The sequence below is a fragment of the Phalacrocorax carbo genome, chromosome 7, assembly GCF_963921805.1.
Source record: "Phalacrocorax carbo chromosome 7, bPhaCar2.1, whole genome shotgun sequence".
In the NCBI taxonomy this organism is placed as follows: domain Eukaryota; kingdom Metazoa; phylum Chordata; class Aves; order Suliformes; family Phalacrocoracidae; genus Phalacrocorax; species Phalacrocorax carbo.
In genome coordinates this window covers 36,029,530-36,051,611 of record NC_087519.1, presented here as the reverse complement: position 1 = coordinate 36,051,611, position 22,082 = coordinate 36,029,530, and the positions used below count along the sequence as shown (strand labels likewise).

Here is a 22,082-nt window from a genome sequence, read left to right as displayed (position 1 = left end):
ACCTGGACAGGCTGGATCGTTGGGCTGGAGCCAACAGTATGAGATTCAACAAGGCTAAGTGCCGGATCCGCACTTGGGTCACAACAACCCCATGCAACGCTACAGGCTTGGGGAGGAGTGGCTGGAGAGCTGCCTGGAGGAAAAGGACCTGGGGGTGTTGATTGACAGCTGGCTGAACATGAGCCAGCAGTGTGCTCAGGCGGCCAAGGCCCATGGCATCCTGGCTTGTATCAGGAATAGTGTGGTGAGCAGGAGCAGGGCAGTGATAGTGCCCCTGTACTCAGCCCTGGTGAGGCTGCACCTCAAGTACTGTCTTCAGTTTTGGGCCCCTCACTACAAGGAGGACATTGAGGTGCTGGAGCATGTCCAGAGAAGGGCAACGAAGCTGGTGAAGGGTCTAGAGAACAAGTCTTATGAGGAGCGGCTGAGGGAGCTGGGGTTGTTTAGCCTGGAGAAGAGGAGGCTGACGGGAGACCTTATCACTCTCTACAGCTACCTGAAAGGAGGTTGTAGCGAGGCGGGGGTCGGTCTCTTCCCCCTAGCAACAAGCGATAGGATGAGAGGAAATGCTCTCAAGCTGCACCAGGGGAAATGTAGGTTGGATATTAGGAAAAATGTCTTCACCGAAAGGGTTGTCAGGCATTGGCACAGGCTGCCCAGGGAGGTGGTTGAATCTCCATCCCTGGAGGTACCGAAAAGAAGGGTAGACGTGGTGCTTGAGGATATGGTTTAGTGGTGGACTTGGCAGTGATAGGTTAGTGGTTGGACTTAGATGATCTTAAGGGTCTTTTCCAACCTTAATGATTCTATGATTCTATGATTCTATGCTTCTATTGCAGTGCAGTTCACTTTCCATCCACCATGTGGATTAGCATAATTAATGAAGTATTTAGAAGATTTTAGACTAGGAAGCAATGCCACCTAGTGAACAGGATGGCATGTGACAGACAGGGGACGCCTCTGAGGCTGGTCCCAGGGCGGGGTGTCGATGCAGCAAGCTGTCACTGCTGCTGTGGGGCTCAGCAGCCAAGTCGAGCAGTGCATGTACATGGCATTGGCGCAAGGACTAACCAGGTACCCCACCCCACCATCTGCCCCCCTATGCTCACCAGCTACACAAGCACAAGTTCAAAGACATTTTAACTGATGAATAATTTAAAGAAAAATGCATTTTCAGTAGGCCTTGAATTTAAATTTTCCTTCAACAAGACATGTAAAGCTGGAAAATATACAGCTCAAAAATGACAGACGGCTTTAAAATTAGAGATCAGATTATATAGGAATTTATAAAGGTATTACAGAGAAAAAGAAGCACTGAATGTTACTAAATTTAGGATAAAGCCTGAGCAGACACTAGCAATTAAATAAAAATTCAAAAAATTCATGGCCCTGAGGCTGTCACAGTGTTCGGCACTGGCTGACAGCCACAGCACAGCCCCAACTGCCTAACAGAGGGCAACCAGTTCCCATTCCTGCTCTGAACCATTTTCCACTGAAAGATCCAAATTGTGTCTGACTCTCCACACAAGATATTTGATGCAGCAGTTTTTTTGAGTTTTGGTTTTTTCCCCTCTAAACGAATTCCTGGTTTTGTTTAGTTATTTGCAAAACCATGTCAAGTTATAAGCATATGACCACAAATCAGACAGAAGTTGCTACTGATGTGGTTACTCTCCCCCCACTCCCCCAGCATTTGCCAGGGTAATACAGAGTTATAAAAATAACAGTCAAGATCTATAGTAGAGCAGCAGTTTGATCAGTCTCAAGGCTTCTGGTATGCAAGACTTCTCTACCAAAAAATGTTTTGGCCAATTTGTAAAACTGATGGGACTCTGGAATAATCATGCCGGAGCCAAACACTTACATGTTTGATACAGAGGGATTTTCAGTGGATTCGATGCTGGATGGAAGGCGGGGGAGGCATTTGGTTTAACATACACATTCTTTTTGCAAGTGCGGTGCAGACTTTGCTGAGAAATGTGTGAGAAGACAACAACCAACGTGGCAGGCGACACGCAACCAGAAGACATCATGGCTTGGTCAATCCATGAGCAGGGAGCTGGAGAACACAGCAGCACATGCTGTTCTGATGGTCCTTGTGTGACATCTGGCGGTCAAAAAGTACCCCGGGAAGAACCATTTGACTCAGGCTGCACCCCAGGTACCCCCACAGCCACGCGAAAGGCCACAAACTACAGCCCTGCCGAGAACTTCACCAGGGCCTGAACGCTCGGTTTCTAATGCATGTTGTGGTAAAATGATCAAATAGCGATTTTGGGAACTGAACCTGTACGCTGCCTCTTTTCTAAATAGCACTGATCCTCTCAATGTACCACCCAGTCCCTTCTAAAGACTGGGCATCCTGACTGAGGACAATCAAGTGTCTACAAGAATCCTAAGTGGACGTAAATTTTAAGCATTGCATTTCATTAGCCTAAAGTCTTTCAGCACCTTTTAGGTATATTTATGTTATAAAGAAAAAAACCCAGACATCTGAAGTGCGATCCACCAGAGGACAAAACAAAACTCTGCCAAAAATTAAGCCCTGAAGTCTCTTTTCTGCCCAGTTATAGCAGCATTCAAAGATTGCTGCCTTGTACTAATTACATGAGAAACAGAAGCATTTCAGTATGCAAAACTGAAAGCAGATCTCTGAAGTTTCCTGAATGAGAAGGGAATATACTTATTGAAGGCATACCTTAAAACTTCTCTATATCTGAGAGCTCTTTAAAACAAAACAAAACAAAAAACCCAAACCAAACCAAAAACCTCAACCCTGAAACCCCAAAGAAGCCCAGAACTGAAAGGTGAGCTGGATTCGACTTAATTTGTAAGAGCCTTTGGGCAGCCCTGGTGTTTGCAGTGGAGCAGAAGCACGCTTGTCTGCTTTTCAATAGGCTGGAGCTGTCAGAGATGCTGAGGATAAATTGTCAAGCCAAGACTGTCCTAAACAAACGTGATGTTCAGCTGAATGCTGCGGAGGGAGTTTCTTCCTTTGATGCAGTTGCTGCCTGCATTATGTTGATCTAAAATGCATGGGCTTGAAACGAGACATAGTGTCGCTATGTGCACAGCAGAGCAATCGTCGCTGCAGAAGGCACCTCTTCCCCACATTTCTCTCCCACTCATCTCAAAGGCTTTCATAAACAGAATGGCTCCTTGTCTATATCAAGCTCATGTACCATAAACATGACCTGACCCACATTATCCAGTTAAATACATCTTATTTAAAGCTCAGTTTCTCCCTTGCCCTTCCTCCCACGACATGTTTATCACAAGGCAGTGCAAACAGACACCCCAATGGATTTTTGATCCCTTCTCTCCTCTTAGCCACTTCCCAAAGTTGCCTGTAAAGACCCCCAGGTAACCTAAGTATTAGGTAAGGTCTGCAACCTCAAGAAAGTGCCACATTAGGGAAGATGAGTTACCAGCAAAGCTGAAATCAAACACATAAACTAAGAATTCATCAGAGTTTCAGGCAGGAGCAGGAGCTGCTTCACCCATGTTCTGCTTAGTTGTGTTGAGAGACAACAAACCAGTTGATTTCTCAAGATAGTTCACTTAGTTTGCAACAGTTTTTAGCTCTATAGTTTGTCATATTACATGCTTTGAAAAAGAAATTCAATCCCCAAATCCTTCTAGTTGGTTACTCATAAAATCCATTAAATTCAGGCACAAACAAACCAGACTCATCTCTTTCCCTCCCAATGCCTATTACATATAAATAGTAATTATTGTTCCTGGCAAGGCTCTAGTGTCTCTTATGATTCTGTACTTTAATGATCTGATTTCTTAGCACTTTCCACTGAAAAAAATATATTTAACAAGCATCCATGTTTCCTCCTCCATGATAGGATTTTAAAATTATGAATGTAATAAAGACAATGATGTTGCCAGTCTCACGATTAATAGCTTAAAGAGACATTTGCTAAGCCTTCAGTCCCTCCATTATCACAAATTCGCAAGCTGTATGGCTTTGTAAAATTCAGCAAAGACAAGATTTAACTCTATACTTACACAGCTAAATCAACAAACAATACAAGAAGGGCATTAATTTAGTCTGATCTAGAAAAGCAATTTTAAGTCCTACCTGTTGTGTTGACAGATCTGTGTTTTTCAAATGCCACCTTAGTAGAAAGTGTCTAATGCAAAATTTCCCCCCTTATTTATGCAATATGCGACATCTCCAATCTTGTATGTTGTCAGAGCTCAAACCACAGTAAGTTATATCACTGTGGTGCTACGGAACAGAGAGCATCATTAGCGTACAGTTCAGAGTTATTGAACTAATCAACTGGAGAGGCTTCTCCTAATAACACAGTCCCAAAACAAGCTGCTACATTCCCTCAACCATCACATCAGTCGCTTTTAAAATTAAAATGAAACAAAACCACTGAAAGAAAATAGGGTTTATGGTAAAACTCAGTTTTATTACTTCACAGGAACATGGGCTTCATTCGATGCAAGAACACACCCACAAAACACAGTTGTTGCTTGGTGGAGTTGCATCTACATCACTTCCCAAAGTTTAAATTTTCACATCAGCTTGAATAAATGCTACAGTAGATAATGCCAATCAAAACTCTGAGAAACTGAAGATAGGTTAAGCATTATGCTAGAGATTCAACGCAAGCCAGCAACTCTTTGCAAGCCTGTCTGGCTCGGTAATCAGTGCAAGTGAAACATTCAAATCATCACCTTTGCACTCCAGAGGGCCAGGTAAGAAGGGAGCAACAGCACATTAGATAGCACAAAGGTCCAGCCTCCGCTCTGCAAGTATCTAACAGCTTAGCAACAGGCAGTTCTCTACATACCTTGCAGAATCAAGGCTACATTTTGCATTTTTTTTATTTATATCAGCTGCACAGTCATTTTAAACTACAGATTAAAGCAAACAAAATGGAAACTAATAATTTATTTCCAATTGTGTTCAAGGTTTATTACAACTCAGGTAGCTTAAATTTCTTGTGCACAAGATGGAGGCTTCACCAGTTCTGGGACTATTTGTATAAATCAGCACAGCAAGACAATCTCTTCAGAACAAGTAATGAAATTTAAGCATCAGGCAAACCAGTTCAGAGTGATTTATGAAATTTTGAAGATCACATTAATGGAACTGCTAACAGCCATAACTACATCCACATAAATGTGTCTCTCATAATAAAAACACTCTGCATAGTTCTGAATGTTTTAAGAACTGGGAAAATGACTACAGATTATGGAGTCCATCTCCTTTAAGACATCAAAGACATTCTCAAGGAGGAGTTAATTAGTCCAGTTTCACAGGATACACCATTACAGAGTCTGAGATTCTGACTGCCTGTGATTAATTTCAACCCTGCACCAACATACTTTGCTTACATTAGCTCTGTTTTCAATTTCCCCTCCTTTTTTTTTCCAGAGGCCTCTCACTGGTGTGTTCACAGCTGGAGACTCAAGTGCAACTCCTCTGTACTGCCCCATAACCAAGTGGAACACTTGTCAGCAAACCTCTAGATGACAAGAAAGCACATAAGAAGTACTTTCCAACATGTATCTTTCCCCACCCTGTTCCCCGGTTCACAAAGCAGCAGATTCAAATGCAAGCCCCCCTCCCCTCAAATGATCTGGTACACATATGCACTTGCTTCAAAGCATCCATGTTCCCGTTCAACACGAAGTTCACAGAAATAACTGTCTGTCCTTTTACTGATGCCTCTGATAAAGGGATCACGATTAAAGACTCCTCCCAAGCTGTCATATAGAGGAAAATGGATTCCTACCAACCGGTAGTAGGCACCAACTTTCAGGAAGGGACTACCTGTGGGCCAGTGCTCCAACACATTCCCATGCAATGAAAAATGTCCATCAACAAGGCAATGGTCTTCCTTGGAGGCACTGAGTCTCCTAGGCTGGTACACTGTCACAGCACACCTTTCAAGCTTTCTTACCAAATAGCTTAAGTTCTGAAAATAAAGGTAGCTTGCTTATGCAGTTCCCTTTCTATGTTTCACTTCCTTTCTGCAGGGGGTCTTGTTTGAGGATATAGGTTCACTTGCATGCATCCGAAGCTGGCACTGCTTTCACGTCTCCTCCTGGCCACCTGATTCTCCCTCTTTGTTCATGCTGGTATACACAGTGACAAGTTACATTGAGGTGAGAACTCCTCTGTCCTCTGGGTTAAAAGCACCCTTTTGGCTGGGTTCGTTTTAACCTGGATCAGTTCAGCTGGTCCCACCACATGGCAGCATTAAGTATTTGCACCATTCATGCGATAGCAGTGCAGTGAGAAGACAAGAATGGCAGCACTGGCTTACATGTTCTACCCTAGGACATGAGAAACCAAATCCTAAGTTTAAATTTTCATGGAATTCACCCTCCTCTGCTTGCAGTCACTTGCCCCAAGAAGGTGCTGCTGTTTGTATGAGTAACAGTTCAGGGAAACACCAAGAAACGAGGTGCTGTTGGGTGCTCTGCACCATACAATGGGCGAATGTATGTTTAGCCAGTCTGGGTCTTAAGGTTCTTTTTCTGATTCAGTAAATTCCTTGTTTAGATTATCTAACCAAGTGCTTAGGGCCTTCCTTGTCTTGCTAAATTAAGCCAGTCCTTGCCATCTGCCAACAAGGGGAAGTGGGAACACTCAAGGATACTGCAGAACCTCCTTCTCTAGCACAACACAGAATGCACATGCTCCCATCTCCCAGCCTGGATGCACTTGGCACACACCCTCACTTCGCCCTGCTCCCTCCTGTAATCTAGAAGGGATTTGCACCTGGCTTAGCTCAAGCCTGAATTAATTTGCAAGACAGGGAACTCAAAGTGGTTTTCCTGCATCAGAAGTCAGGGCTATGGACAGACACAAAGTGAAGCTGTGCAACAGATGATGTTTAGCGTTAAAAATAGTTCTCCCCCGGGCTCACTCCTTTATCTGGCAGAAAAACACAGTGAAGACATTTGCTGGTGTAGCAGTCCCATATAACAATCTCTTCAAACAAAACTAGCTCTCTTCAGCAAGGAGCACATCATAGTTTACAGATCAAGGCAAAAATCCAGAAGCCTCAAGACCCACTGCTCTCACTTATCCCTGTCCAGTGCAACTACATGGCAAAGTTTAGCGCTGGACTCTCAGCCTCCCTCTGGAGCAAAATGACACAATCTTGTTGTGTTTGCACAGCACCCACCATAACCTATTATTCCCAGCCAGACCCATTGGTGTTACTGAACGCAAAGAAAACTAGGGATGTTTGAGACAAACAGCAGATGCAGCAGAAATGAATTAATTTATATTTGAACAAAGGCAAAAGCCAATGGGAGGTGAAACATGACAAGCTTGAAGGGAGCTCGTCTGTAGACAGAGCTGAAGTGAGAGATGCCGAAATGGTACATTTCACTGCATACTGTGGAACTGAAAAATGAGTCAAAGCCATCTGAGATTTAAACAGTTACAGCTGAGGAGTTTATCTTAGTATCTAAGCTGTGACTCTTCAGGGCCAGCTTGATAATTCTCCTTAATACACACATCATGGAGGCTTCTGCAGCATATAGGAACACAATCAATCTGACTGACAACCACCTTTGTACTTTTTATTATACAGACAAGTGCTGAAGCTTTATTTGTGCAAAGGCTGCTTTTAATCTATGGGGACAGGCTGATAATGACAGCTGGATAAATGTTAACAGAACAAACTTTATTAGCAACTTGAGCTATTTAAAAAAGGGTTCTCCACAAATTAAATCTGTAGATTAGTTTAGCCACCCTAAAAAGTGGTAATTCAGTATTATACAGCCACAACAGGGACAATGGAACTATCAAATAGGTTCTAGCTGTTCTTTTTATGGCATTGAATTTTTTTTGATACATTCAAAGCATTATTGCATCAGAAAACATATCATGCATCTTCATGTTTCCAGACAAAATCACCTGTATTTGTCATTTCTAGCTACATCTCAAAGGTGCACCAAATCTACAGTTTTATGGTTTTAGTTGCATGCTTTGCCTATATGCATGCTGAGATAATAAATATTAAATACAGGAAAGAACTCAGAACATAAGAGAACCAAACTGACATAAGGAATATTTTACGGCAGCTCTTATGTTCTGCCAGTTAAAGAGCTTGTCAAAAAATTGAGGTAACAACAGTGGCCACACCACTCAGCTGAGAATCGCTCAAAATTCACGGAAGTTTTCAGAAATTCAAGTACACAAACACCAGCTGCAACTTGTCAGAAATGCCAGAGAAATTAGGTTGGCTGCATTTTATTAGTCTATTAGCTGGCGTTCACACAGCTCCTTGTAAATCCTTTTTCTCACTCGGGGCATATCTTCCTGGGAGAACTGAAATGGCTGGTCTAAGGCGAGGCACTTGCAGTACTGAGGAAAAGGAAAAGGCTTGATTGAAAAAAGGGACATTTACTATATGAACAATACAGGCTACTGGTTCTTAAAAAGCAGTACTCTTACCTGGAGCACAAAAACCCCACAGTCACTGTCATTTTTCTGTTGTGGAATGCACTAAAATGAAAAGAAAGAAGGGGAGACGTGTTAGACCTTTACTTATCCTTTTATTCGTTAAGTCCTGCTTGAAGTCCAAAAGGAGATTTGTCAAAACGATCAGGTATCTCATTCTCAGAGCTAGCTGTTCTGCAACACTAGAAACTGGAGTTGTAATTACTTATTCTGATCCCAACTTTTGCAAGGTGACACTCAACACCTTGTTAGAATAACACCTAACATTTAGAAAAATATATAGTGTAGGACAGAAAACAAACTCAAATCTTTCTTTCAAGTTTATTTTCTTTTAGTGACCTACACAGAACAGCTTCTCGATTAGTTTAAATAAATGTTTGTACAGCATTATCTGCTTTACACAGGACCAAACTATATCAGCAAAGTCACACAGGCCTAGAGGAAGATTACTCTCAGCATCTGTGCTACCAGCAGTGGCTTTCCTCTCTCAGCCACACCAAAGGGTCTCAAAGAACATGAAGAGTGGTACATTGTCAGGTGACAGGACTGAGCAAGGTAGTCTCAAATGGTAACTTTCAACCTTCATTATTTTTTCAGCTGTGCTCAATTTTGATATGCAGAGCTTAAAAGTCCCACTCAGTAGGGCTGCTATGTCTCTGGCACTTGAAGAGGAAAAGTAATTATTTTTCCCCAACTCCCAGATCTTCCACCTCACAGAATTCAGGAGGAGAAACTCTGACTGCACAGGGTGTGCATGAGTGCAGGGAGGAATCATTTCATCATTGTATCAGCATCTAAAAATAAACCTGTGCGAGGAGGAACTGCTGTATGTCTAGTGTGCAATGACCTGTTTTATATCTTTGGAGCCATTATGGGATGGCTACACAAATCACATATTCCCTCATTTACATTACACACAAGTTATTCCCTTTTATTGTTGCCAGACTTTGTTTACTTGTGATCAAATGCAATGCGCCACAAACAGCCCTGGAGACCAGTGCCCTCTATCCATAGCAAATATAAAATATAGGCAGTAGCAGCATTAGCCTGTTCCCTCCCTCACCAAACCCCATCCATATGGTATAGTTCAGAACAGTCCTTTCGGGAGAAGTCAGGAAGCTGAGTCTCCAGCTCATTCAGTCCTTGACCTTGTGCCAACATGAGCACCAGCTACAGGTTTTGCTGCATGGAGAGTTAAGTGTCAGAGATTAGGCTCAGATCACCAAGTCACTTGCAGAAAGTATTAAAGACCTGGTGGGAGCTGAATGAGCAACAGAGCTCTAATTCCCATGTGTAACCACATGTTTCGCTCCTACCACCCTCCATGTGGTCAGCATAAAACAATTCACTACTTGTACAAGTATATAGATTTAGAAGCAGCCTCCTAAAATCTCCCAGAAAGTCAGACTCCAGAGCTTGAAGCACTGCTATTTACCTTTGTCACAGCAGTCTGCCAACCCTGAAGAAACTCAGGGCGATTCCTCTCTTTTGCTTCAGTCAGCAAATACTTTTGAATGTTCTTTAAAAAGGAAAGGGAGAAGAAAGCAACAATATTATTCACCAGCTAAAGAACAGGAGAGAGACTGACATCTTTGCTGGTATCCTTTTGACAATGAGGACAAATTTCAGGTAATCACTAAGCATTAGGAGCTCAGCTCAGATCTAGAGGTAAAGAGATGAACTGTGGCAGGTACCGTGCCTGCTACCATCAAGGCACATCTTGGTCTATCAGGGGGAGCTTTAAATACCCCTCAACCCTACTGTACACTGGTATACTTAACACTAGACTAGCTGTGGCACTCAGGCACAAAGTCAGAGTGCTCTCAGACATGCAGAGACATACAGTGCAGTCTGGCACGTGTTCTCTCCTGGCTTACTTGGCTGACAGCAAGTCCCTTACGTTCAATATGATAGCATTTTCCTGCTTGAATCTCAATACAAAATGCTTTGAGTTCTGCAGCTAATCAACAAAGCTCCGGGGACAGTTTTAGTGACATTCAGGAAAAAATAGTCTGACACAAGTGAAGAGAAGGAAGCAAGATAAATGAGCCTATGGTCTTGGGTTAAGCAAATCCTTCTATTTCTCTGAAAACAGGCTGCTGGTTTATGGCACAATTTAAACACACTCCAGCACACTAACATTCACCTTAGTGGGTGGATCACAGTGGACTTTTGGGTATTGGCCCTCCTTCCCCTAGAAAGGGCAGGAATAAAGCATGTAATGTTTGTGAGACATTTAAGTGCAAATGCCTTGCCTGGAGTGGGATGGGAAAGGCCACAGTGCAAGACTGCAGGAGAGACTGTAGAGCTGCCGAGAGAGACCCCTGGTTTATGCTGCAAGTTCAGAAGCTGGCGAGCGTAAGGTCTCTTGCTCCCAGAACAAACATTAGCTTCATCCTCAGCAAATGCTAGCAGGAAACTAGTATCTTCATTCAGGAGTCCTAGCTGGGAACTCTCCTGGGTACAATAATTACTACTCTTCTGTAGGCCAACAACTACACACAGTTAAAAAGTAGAGGGTTGCTGCATCAAACAAGCAATTAAGTTGACAAAATTAGCTTTTTTTAAGAGGGTCATTACAATTTGCTCATCCCAGCAAAAGTTTCTGGTAAAAAGCGGCCAGAAAAGACTGATAATTTAACTCCAGTGTTCAGGTTGCAGCTCTGAAAGGTTGCTGGGTTAATTAGACGTACAACCCCTCCACCAATGCAGATGGAGGAAAAAGGCAACACACTGTTAATAGCGCAGTAACATGTAAACCTCACTGGACAGCTCTACAGCATCTTCAGTCCTGTTCTCTCACCCAGGCAACCTCCCTGAAAAAGGACGGCAATTTATCATTTCCTAAACACAAGTGCCTTAGCAGTTGAAAGAACTGCCTTTACTCTCCTTCTGGCTCATCTGCGCCTCTACAGCACTTGGCTTTGAGTGCCTGCTTTTTGTGGGAGTGACAAGACAGGGCCACAAAAGGTGTGCCGATTACACAGTCAGGCTAATTAGGCAATAAGCAACCTGACCTCAACTCCCAGCTCTGGTGTGACCCTCGAGGTCTGTGCTTCAGGCTCCTCAGCAGGACAAGCTGATTCTCATTTCGTACACGGCAGGACAACAATGGACACACTGCATTTAAAGTTTAAGGCTGAAGAGAAAAAGGGGGTGTGGTTTGCTTAAGAAATCAGACACAGCTGTCACTCTTACCTCTACACAAAACTTAAAATGAATGCCTTGGGAATCATAAAATGAAATAATTCGACTGGGGATGTTCACAGTAATGAGGGACCAGTGGACTTCCAGGTGAATAGGAATTAACAAGAGAGTCTTTTTGAACAAGTCCACCTGGCAAGAAGAACAATAAATGTTAGAGACAATTCCACAGGCACAACACACCAATGCAAGTTATTAATTGTATCTAAGTCTCCTCTCTGCCACCCCATAACTAAAGTCTTTTTTGCCCCTTCTACTTTTTCAGTACATTCCTCATGTTTACCTCATACACAACTTATTAGCAGCCACAAAAATACAGTTACAACTCAGAAAGTGGCTAAGGACCATTGTACAGTACTAGTCAGCCACCAATGCATTTGTGGCAAAAGCCTGTTCACATTGCACTTGAACACCTGCGTCAAAGTGGGATTTCTTAAGTAATGATGGTAATACAGTTGAGCCTCAATTTGGGTTAGCTACGTATCTTTGGTAATGACACTCCTGCAGTACGAACACCACTGATTTCTATCAGAGCTGCATCATGGATAGGTGACAGATGAAGCAGTTGTGATTACAAACACCCCACAAAACCAGCTGGTGCAGTTTGACTCCCTCTGCCGTAACACGGGCTCTGCAACTTGTTGGAAGAAGGCAGGAGGACTGCACGATGCTTTGGTGAGCAGAGGAAAGGAGGGGGTGAAAACAGAGCAGATTCATCCTTTCTTGAACATAACTTTGCAGCAGATGTACCGTGGTCACAGGCAAGCAAACGGGGGAGAAGGTCTCAAAGTACAGAACAAGTAGATCAGATAAAACACCCCCGGTGTCTGTGTGGCAGATGAGCCCTTATGCATTTGAAAGGACCTTTCACGATCTTCCTTCTCCCAGCTCCTCTCAAAATGGTTGTCTAATTGCTGGGTTTTTGGTGGTACAGTCCAGAAAATAAGCAAAAATAGAATACTGAACTAAATGAACTCATCCTGTGGAAAGATTTCTGTGCTGCCTTTTTTTTTTCTTTAAACACTGTGCAATTTGAACAGTACATAATTACTGCACTAGGCAGGTCGTTTTTAAGAAAGAAAAGTATATTTTTTGAGTAACAGTGGGAAGCTGAAAGCACAAAAAGGTCTGAGCATTCAGAGCAGTTATCAGCCAAGACTTGCTCACAACAGTGCTTTCATCGTCACAAGCATCGACAATCCCTGCTCCCACCTGCAGAAACTGCTTCCTGACCAGATTACAGCACACTTGCTGCACAACGATCCATCATTCTTGGAAAGGAGCAAAGAGATGTCAGCCAGCAGCAAGCAGTGCCCACAAAGGAAAACTGAAATAAGATAAATGAACTACACCTTCTGTGATGTCCAGCAGCAGCAGAGCCCTGCTAAACTCAAGGGTCGTCACGTGACCCTAGTTGTGGGATCGCTGCAGGCATGCAAACCTGTAGCAGAAGAGTGGAAAGAGGCAGCCAAAAGCTGGAAGGGTCTTTAGTTAAGACCTGATGTACAGAAAGAATGCTGGCAACCTAGATTTGTTTCATTGAGACAGCGCAGAGTGGATCTGAGCAAGAGTGCCAATCTGACCAGTGGCCAGAAGGGACAGACATGAACAGAAGCTTTGAAACCGCTGCAGCTAGATGCAGAAGAGCATGTCCTTCTAGGCTCTGGCCTCATGTATCCCAGGAGAACACACTTATAAAATGTGGTACAATACTCTGATGTGTTTAAAAAGCAGAAACCAGTTCCCTTTAATTGCATAATGCAGGATGAAGCAGTCTACTGAATCCTTCCAACACAGATACTGTAGTTCTCATCCTTGCTTTAGAGATTCTTCAGGAATTTAAGTGTAAATGTCTAAACAACTGTCCTGCTCTCATGTGGTCCCCCCTCAGCAGCAACATGAGCACAGGTTCTGCTATCAGAATCTACCTTCATTTTTGGGTTTTTGCAAAATTTGGGTTGCTGGAGAAAAAGAACATTTTAAAAAACCCTAAGAATATTAAGCACCAATATTCAGACTCTCTTTAAAGAGGTTTTAATAAATTATATGAATAGATTTTATATTTGGATAATGAGTTCATCTCTAGCATTTCACAGATGTGTGCTATTTAAGTGCTTCTGCAGAAAGATCATATCTTCAAACATGGTCCTTGATTAGTCTTGCCTCATCTCCCATATTAGAAAGGACAAATGTTCACAGGAGGAGAGAAGAGAAAAAAAAACAGAGCACGGCTTTTTGTATTAGCTGCCTCAGAAAATACCACAACCCATGATCTGGTGTGTGTTCTGGAAAGAAAGGTGACTTCTGCTCTTGTCATGCGAACAACAGTTTGGCTTATTAACTATAAGTTTCTGATTTCTGCTTTTTAGTACCTGTATGTGTTACTCAGGAGTAACAATTTGATTTTACCAAACAATCCCAGTCTGAGGTAAAAGGAAGAAGCAGAATTAAGTCTGCTCTCCCGTAGATTAGCGTACCTGGCACTGTCAGGAGCAGTAAAGAGACATTTCTTGCAGCTAAATTAACAGCTTGCATGAACATACATGAGATAACCTACCACCAGTGATGAAGCCATTCAAAGTACATTTTCACAACATAATCACTAACTTGAATAGTGCCACCCTACTATTTATATTTATCTCTTCCCACTTTGTATAGCTCCTTTGCAAACCCATCCTTTGCAGATAACGCATCATAACCCAGTTTCAAGTTATTGATTCAGCCCCAGCCCAAAAGAACCAGAGCACTGATGACACAGACTTAAAGGATACCTTTTTAGTCCATCGTTTTACCCCATTATATCCTTTGGTTACGAGCTGTCTATGAAAAAAGCTGTTAAAGAAATGAACCTAAAAAAAGAAAGAGAGGAGGAATGAGCACAGAAGTCTTCACGCACAGTCATTCCCTTTCCCCCAATATAATTTACAAAATTTACAGAAAACGACTTGTAATGAGGCAATATTTAATGCACGTTTAGTCCCCCAGCAGGGACAGAGGCTTTGCCAAGCCTAAACTATTGCCATTCTTCAGCTAGCAAATAAAGGAAGCCTTCTTTCACTACACGATGTGAGCCACTGCAGTGATTATATTTACACTCTTGTACCTCCAGGCATATCGTGTGTAATTTTTTGGGGGGACGGACTAGGGAGAAAAACACCAGGATAAGGAGTTACAGTTTTTGTTGTTCTTTACAGGGATTGAAGTAGAGAACACTGGACTGGCAAAGCGGGGATGGTGGAGAAGGGAGGAACTTCTCGTTTTAGTTGCTGGAAGCTGAGACTCGGAAAAAAAAAAGAAAGTTAAGAGATTTAATCCAACAATATCGTAATTTGTAATTGACTATGACCAGGTCCAGACAAAACCAATATTCTGCTATTTAAAAGCATTTTTAAGTTATACTGCATCCATTTTGTAACTAAAACCCTACATTTATAGCAAAAAAATGTAGGCTTCTGTTAAAAAAATGATTTAGATCCAGGTTAACACTATTATTCCCTGTGCTTAGCTTCTTGGAATTACAGGAACAGATTAATACAAATGGAAATCTGTAACATCTGTTTTTAATAATTCTGGTAGCGTAGAGGTAGAGGAAGGCTTGAGTTATTACTTGAAAAAAAGAAGTTAGAAAATTCAGCATCTAAAAACACAGTCTAACACCCATTAGCTATGCCAACAGACTTCAAACTGCATTCTGAGATACCAGAACAAAATCTCCAATGAGGATTTCAATTATACACTATGAAGAAAAAAGCAGACACAAGCAAACAGATACAATCTCCAATACCACAACCCTAGCACACACCCAGGAAGTACAAAGAATACTAATGATGAATCACCATCATCACCAATCAAAGCAACAACACTCTTTCTTCTGAGCTTGAAGATTTTAAGAGTTACGTTCTGCATAGCTCATCTAAAAATGGCTTTGTTTGGTTCTTCCTTTGAGGTGTCACCTGAAAATTGTTCAGCTCTACTAGTGAACAGATGGCTTTTTATAATTGCCACTGCTGCAAAAGTAGTCACAGAAGAGGGTGTGTTTTCTTGATCACCCCCCCCTTCTTTTTTTCAACTGCCACCACCAGTTAAGACGCTGCAGTTGGAAAGCAGTAAGCATTGTGTCGAGGATGCACAAACCAAAGACAGCCCTGCAGAGACAATACTGCTGAGGACCCAAGCAGGTCTGCATCAATTCACATTCACCTGGCAGGCATCTGATGCAGTTTGAGCTGTTGCGGCCCCCACAGCTGTGAGGTGGGCAGGTGGGTGAGTGCAAGCAGCACATGTGCATGGTTCAGATGCTACCATTCATGGTTTGCCATCTCAGCAGAAATCCATCTTAATCAGAAATTTCAGCTAAACACGAGACTGGTGAGCAAGGGCATGGATAAAGCTCTTTAGGGGCAGATAAGCTGGAGACAGAAACCTCTAGGGGCAAAGGGGAGTGGGATGGGTGAAAACAGGGCGCCTGTTACAGATCTACAGGTACATTAGTGACATCAGGCTACCACAGAGACCACCTGCAGAACTAATTCAAAAAGTTCCTGAAACAGCAGCAACAGCATTGAAAACTGTATTTTAGCATAGGAAAGGAAGAAAAATCTGAGCAGCGGAGAGCAACACTCAGAATATCACTGAGCTAAATCTCAATTCTGTATCTGAAATATTCAGTGTTTCACCCTTCCCTCTCAATCTATCATTAGGTACATTTGCAAAATAACAAAAATCCTCACCTTTTCAGGGACTGCATCCATTATGAGTTCACCATACATGTTAATTATCTGTAAGAGTTAGTAAATATTTGAATATGTACAGAATAGTTTTATAAAACTCAAATTCACAAGTTCCCATAAAATGTAGGACCCTTCATACTTAAAACAGCAATAAGGAGGTGAGCAATTACAGTAACATTTTGCTGTAGTCTGAAGGACAAGCACTCTGGAACTAATAGTGGTCAGCCCAGAGAGAGACTATAACTGGCTGCTTGAAGTCTGCCTCAATCTGAAATGCAGTTTAATTCAATTTAAGTCTACTGGTGCATGCCCTGCGCACTGAAGCCTTCTTGGTTTTTTGGCTGCGGGCCACAGCCTGCTGCTTCACTCTGCTGTTCTTGTAATCTGCTAAAGCTTGGCAATGGGGGGAGATGCTAAAACCTATATGGGTAGCCACTATTTTCTCAAAACAGCACAACATCATTTTTTTAAATGCAAACAGTTTAGTTGTGACACCTCCGTGTTCCAGACTTGTAACTACTATTACTGCACTTGGCATTGTAAAAGCTGCTCACCACTTCTTTTAATTCTCAAGTGTAGAGTAAGGATAGTCCACCTATAATGTAGGAGAAGGTGAACAACTCTTATCCTAATATAAATGGGCTAAGAAGGGGTAAGGAAGCACATAAACACCAAGCATCTCTGACCTGGTCATTCAGCCAGTTCTGGCCTTCCAGTGTAGCTAAATCATCCATATCTAGCATGTGCTTATTATAGAAGACCCGGAAATTGCACGTGGAAGTTTTTGGATGTTTTTCCCGATACTTCATGATTTCCCTGGTGATAAAAGGTTTTCTAAAACAGGATTGAAAAGGTAGAAAAAAAAAAAGAGATAAGTCAAGGTCATAACAAATGGACTTCTGTTCTGTTAGGTGTTAGCCTTGGAGCGTGCAGTAGGAATGCAAGCAATTTGTCCTTTACAAAGTCTAGAATTTCATACTGCTACACACCTATGGGAGAAATCTTCATTAAAGACTTCTTTTAATCTTCCCATGACATCTTTTTCACAGAGTGGAACTAAACTGCCATATTTCTTCATAACTTCATCTAGGAATCCTTTAAATATACCAGAAAAATGAAAGTGCAAACATGTAAAAAACCCTCTGAGTTCACTAGTCCAATAAAGCAGTAATTTCTTCCAAATATGAGCAGCAATCACTCTGCACCCAGCCAACACACAGCACCACACGTGGCAAGTATATATTTAAGAAAACTAAGTGCAAATTAGCAACATTAAATAAAAGAGGGGAAGGAGGACAGAAATAAAAAAGTGGGAATCTGATAACTCAGCTTTACAGGGAAAGATCAGACCCCATTCTTCCCACATACACATATATCTACATCAAACTAGTTACGAGGAGAATCCACCCCACTGCTTATCTCAATTAGCATCTTAAATTATTTTACGGCAACATGAAAAGCCATCAGTTTCTGCAATAGTTTTCACTGAAAACCCAGTATCTTACAGTACGCAGAATGACTCTCCTCAGACGTAAGCAGCCCTGGTTGGCAGAGTGTTTGCAGCCTGTTCAGCTCCTCTGCTGCCACCATAGCAAATGGGAGAGACACCAGACAGCCTCTCAGCAAGTTTAACTCATTTACCCTAGTAGACTAGGGATGGCATTTAAGGTGCCACGGACAGCCATGTCAGCCTGCCATTGCCTGGGCAACCACAACACCAGAAACAAAATATATTAACTAGGAAATAATGAAGAAATGAATGCTGGAGGAATTAAAAAAACCTAGGAAATAAATTTCCGCCCCCCCCCGCCAGACACAAGACTGGAACAGTGGAGAAGTAAATCCCACTGAAGCATCCAAAACCACTTTAAGAATGAAAGAGAATGGAAAATAGGATTTCAACACTTGCTAGTGAATAAGAGAAAAAAGACCAAGTTGTCCAGCTTTCTGAAAATGAGTTTTCAAATGCAGCAGAAAACATGTGTTCTGTGTAATGAAAGCTGGATCTGAGATCAGAGTCCAGGGAATCTGCACTAACACAAACTCCAGGACTCATCCCAGCCTGGGTGTGATGGCAGATGGTATCACTGGACAGTGCACTGTATATTTAGCTCTCTGCTTACTAAGGCTTTAACAGTATTTCCTGGAAACTTTCAAAGATCAGGATAGGAAGAAGCAAGACGAGAGAAACATCTGACAGAAAAAAGTGCCAGAACAGTAGCAGTAAGAAAAGAATAAAAAAGAAGAAGGGAGAAGGACCGAGAACAAAACACAGAGAGACAAGAAAAGCAGTGAAGATATAGCAAGAACACCTGGCTGTATAACAGAAGGAAGGGAGGATTGAAGAGCGAAATCAGACAACAAGGAAGAATTCTTCACGGGAAGATATCCTTCCTTGCAACTCTGCCATATACTTGCCTAATAACTTTTGTCCCTTACATCTCACTAGACTGTGATGGAGGATATTTCTCACTCTGGCTAGAAGTCTAGAAAGAAGATATATGGGGATGTCTGTACCTTATTCTTTTTTAACATATACCATTTTTAAAGTTTTTTATTCACACGCACAGAGGAAGGATTGTCCCTGTGGTTACAGCTAACAGTCGCAGAGGTCCAAGAGACCTCTAGCTAGACTCTGACCTCACTTGGGCTGGTGTAACTGCTTAACTCGAGGAAAATAGAGTTCAGACCTGGTGCGAGATCAGACACCCATTGCGAACAGGATTTACCATGGAGCTCTGTTTGACACCTAATAGCACATCCGAATGTACTAAATATTGCAGCCCATTAACATCAGAGTTCAGCTGCTACAGAGAAATTCAAAACCTGAGGGCATCCGTAACACTTACATCTCCTTCACGCATTCTCCCTAGCAACCCTTGCCAGGTTAGCAGTATCTTTTAGGGTGCAGTTAATTATTAACAACACTCCTAAACAGACAAGAACTTCTGTGCTTAGTTATACCAAAATTAAAATTCTTTTTTACAGCTTTTCAGCTGAGAAAACTCAGCAGTGCTATAGTATGAGTGTGTATGTAGTGTAGACATGGCTTCAATCCTCAGAGAAGAACCCTCAACTCTGAAGAAAATGGAAACTGGTCTCATCTACTTTCATTGAGGAGCTAGGTAAGAATTCTCTTAAAATTGTGACGTGTGGGAGTTCAGTGCATTTGCTGTCTGTCTTTTTAATTTTATTTTTTTTAAGTTATTCAGGCCGCCCATGAACAAGAACACGAATGCCTATCAGACCACAAACCTTTAGCTTTTGCCACCCTGATACAATCTTGGTTCTTGACTGTTAAAGAAGGATTACATCCCTTTTTCTGCTGGACAAACTTTAAAACTCCATTGCAGAAGTGGTCTGTTCACTGTGGTACCACAGTATCTCTCAACTTCTCACATAGCGCCTGGTCCTTGCTGGATCACGCAAAGCAAGTCGTAGGTAAACACATCCCACACTAACTTGTGGGTGTGGAAAGGTAAATCATCTTTTGAGGTTCAATGTCTCCTTCACGTTTTGCTTTAGAGAATGAATTGCAAAACTGAAGGACAAAGGTGGGCAGAAAAACCAGAGCGTGTCAAACTTCAAACAGTCCCCTTAATATTGGTTGAGACCAGCTTCAGGTTTATGGGAATCTATGAAGCTAATTTCTCCAAAGGAAGACTTCAGTTATCAGAACACCACTGAACTTGAATATTATATTAATGGTACTAGGTGGCACAACGTGTTAGCTTACTGCCTCTTACTATGTGTATAGCATGCTGCTATTCATAAATAAGACACCGATTACTATTTTTATGATGTTCCTCTTTAGAGACTATCAAATACCACATGCTCAGCACTGAGTAAAAAAAAGATCCAAAAGCCTTTCTGCTGAACCTTTGCTAAGACTAGTCTTGTTTTTTTTTAAAATATTGTCTAATAAGATTCATTAAGCCCACTTTATGAACAATTATAGAGAAAAGTAAGTGACAATGAACAATATTTGGCTATTAAAACCTGAGATTCATTAAGTGACTTAGTTTCGTCCTAAGACAGAGAAAGAGAAGAGAGGATAAGGCTGGAAGGAAGTATTAGAACACTAAGGATTTTCAAAAAACAAGTTAAGAGTAATAATTGTCAACCATTTAAAAAACTGGAAGTTTTAACCCCATATAATCTTCTGAAACCACATGACAAAAAAACATTTAAAATGCCTATCATGAATTTTCCACAAAGATTCCAATTAAATTACATTGTATTCTCTAAAACAAAAGCAGAGGCACCATTCAACCACCCCTCAAAATAGCTTGTCAGATAAGCATTGATTTGTCCTTCCTGCATGCAGCTGTCCTCTTTGCAGCCTTATTTCATTAAGTGTTATGCTAAGCACATACAATTCACAATAAGAAACCATTTTAATAAAGGAATTAACGCAACATGGAAACTCCACAATACATCCAGCAGTTTCCAGGAACTCCTGGAAGCCCTAAGATATGTAAAAGGTATACCACAAAGCCACGTTGCCAACTGCTCATCAGCCACCCGGGAAGCTTTCTGACTGTTCCTTTTGCCTCCCTTCCGAGTTCCTGATTTTAGTCCTGTGCTTTCTGGTGAAGGCTCCTCAAGAGGACTTTTACAGTAAGGGTGATCTAGTAACTTTGCACTAAAAACATCCAGGTTTAATGAGCCCTCTACTTCCATTTGGCTACAGCTGTCCTCATTTTCTGCCCGTTCCATGGATAAAGGTCCATTTGCAAAATTATCTTTGACATCAGAATCCTTCAAGGAGGATTGCAACAGTATCATTCCATCTACACCCATAACGTCATTAGATTCTGCATCATCTTGACCTGAAACAGCAATTTCTTTTCCTGTCACGGAGACAAAAACGTCAGAGTAACGATCCTCGGCCACAGCCCTGTTGCTCTCCACCTGGTGCAAGGTCTCTGCCTCCGGTGAAGCTCTAGCATGCAGTTCTGGCAGGACAGCATCCACACTGCCACGCTGCCCTCCGGATCCTGGCTCCTCAGAGCACGGCTCAGCACATAGTAACGCATCCTGCGTACGGCAGATCTCAGGTGCACGTATTTTGTTCTCCTCAACTAAAGATTTGGGTGTATTATTGTTCATATCTGTTAAGCTGTACCGGTTCCAAAAACAGTTACTTTTAGATTTCCAGTCAGAAAGCCAATTACTCAATCCACTTCCAAAATCCCTCTGGAGTGTCTCTAGATGGTCCCTTGTAACTTTCTCCACCCACCTTGGCTTGATTCTTCTCAATTTACAGGTTTTGCCTCTTGCTCGAAGTTCCGGCGATTTTATAATTCTGTATCGAAACCTAACCATAGAAAGTTTCTTATGCATCATAAAGATAGATCTCTTTTTTACAGTATGATGGCTAAATTTGGACCTCTTTATAGTTGTCAAGGGGCCACAAGTTCCATTCCACTCCCTTTGCAACAGCATTTCCTTTTATAGCTGTTTAAAACTACTAGGACTGCATTGCCCTCACCATCATTGCTTTCCTCCCCGCTATATACAAAACCACCTTTCTTTACAGGTAAGGCAGCATCATCCAGCGTACCACATGAGATATAATGGATTTTGCCAGAGATGCTGTTAAGAATAGTGACAGTTTCAAATTCTTCATACAAGGGATCTTCACTCTGAAAGGATTCACTGTTGAGTTTTCTCACTGCTTCTCCAGACAGGCTTTT

At 42.0% G+C, this 22,082-nt stretch overlaps 1 protein-coding gene across 2 annotated transcripts; it reads right to left on the bottom strand.

Moving 5' to 3' along the window:
• Positions 1 to 7,243: 7,243 nt before the first annotated feature.
• On the bottom strand, positions 7,244 to 21,969 carry SENP5 (SUMO specific peptidase 5). 2 transcript variants are annotated; one of them, XM_064457395.1, is made up of 9 exons: positions 20,874 to 21,969; positions 17,373 to 17,478; positions 17,070 to 17,217; positions 16,384 to 16,431; positions 14,425 to 14,502; positions 11,648 to 11,785; positions 9,885 to 9,968; positions 8,444 to 8,494; positions 7,244 to 8,371 (listed from the first exon to the last, which is right to left on the bottom strand). In XM_064457395.1, exons 1-9 carry the CDS (start codon positions 21,829 to 21,831, stop codon positions 8,243 to 8,245), a joined length of 1,740 nt encoding a protein of 579 aa, XP_064313465.1. In that variant the 5' UTR covers positions 21,832 to 21,969; the 3' UTR covers positions 7,244 to 8,242. The 2 variants fall into 2 exon arrangements, with proteins under 2 accessions (XP_064313465.1, XP_009512798.2); XM_009514503.2 differs by having other exon boundaries at positions 7,244 to 8,353.
• Between the last annotated feature and the right edge of the window lie 113 nt (positions 21,970 to 22,082).

Bases quoted from the DNA above. Each gene is read 5' to 3' on its own strand.
- SENP5 (XM_064457395.1), bottom strand. From the start codon at position 21,831: ATGCTGTTGCAAAGGGAGTGGAATGGAACTTGTGGCCCCTTGACAACT. The intron at 17,218-17,372 runs GTGTGTAGCAGT...ATCCTGTTTTAG, and splicing joins AATGAAGATTTCTCCCATAG to AAAACCTTTTATCACCAGGG. The intron at 16,432-17,069 runs GTCAGAGATGCT...TAACTCTTACAG, and splicing joins AGAACTGGCTGAATGACCAG to ATAATTAACATGTATGGTGA.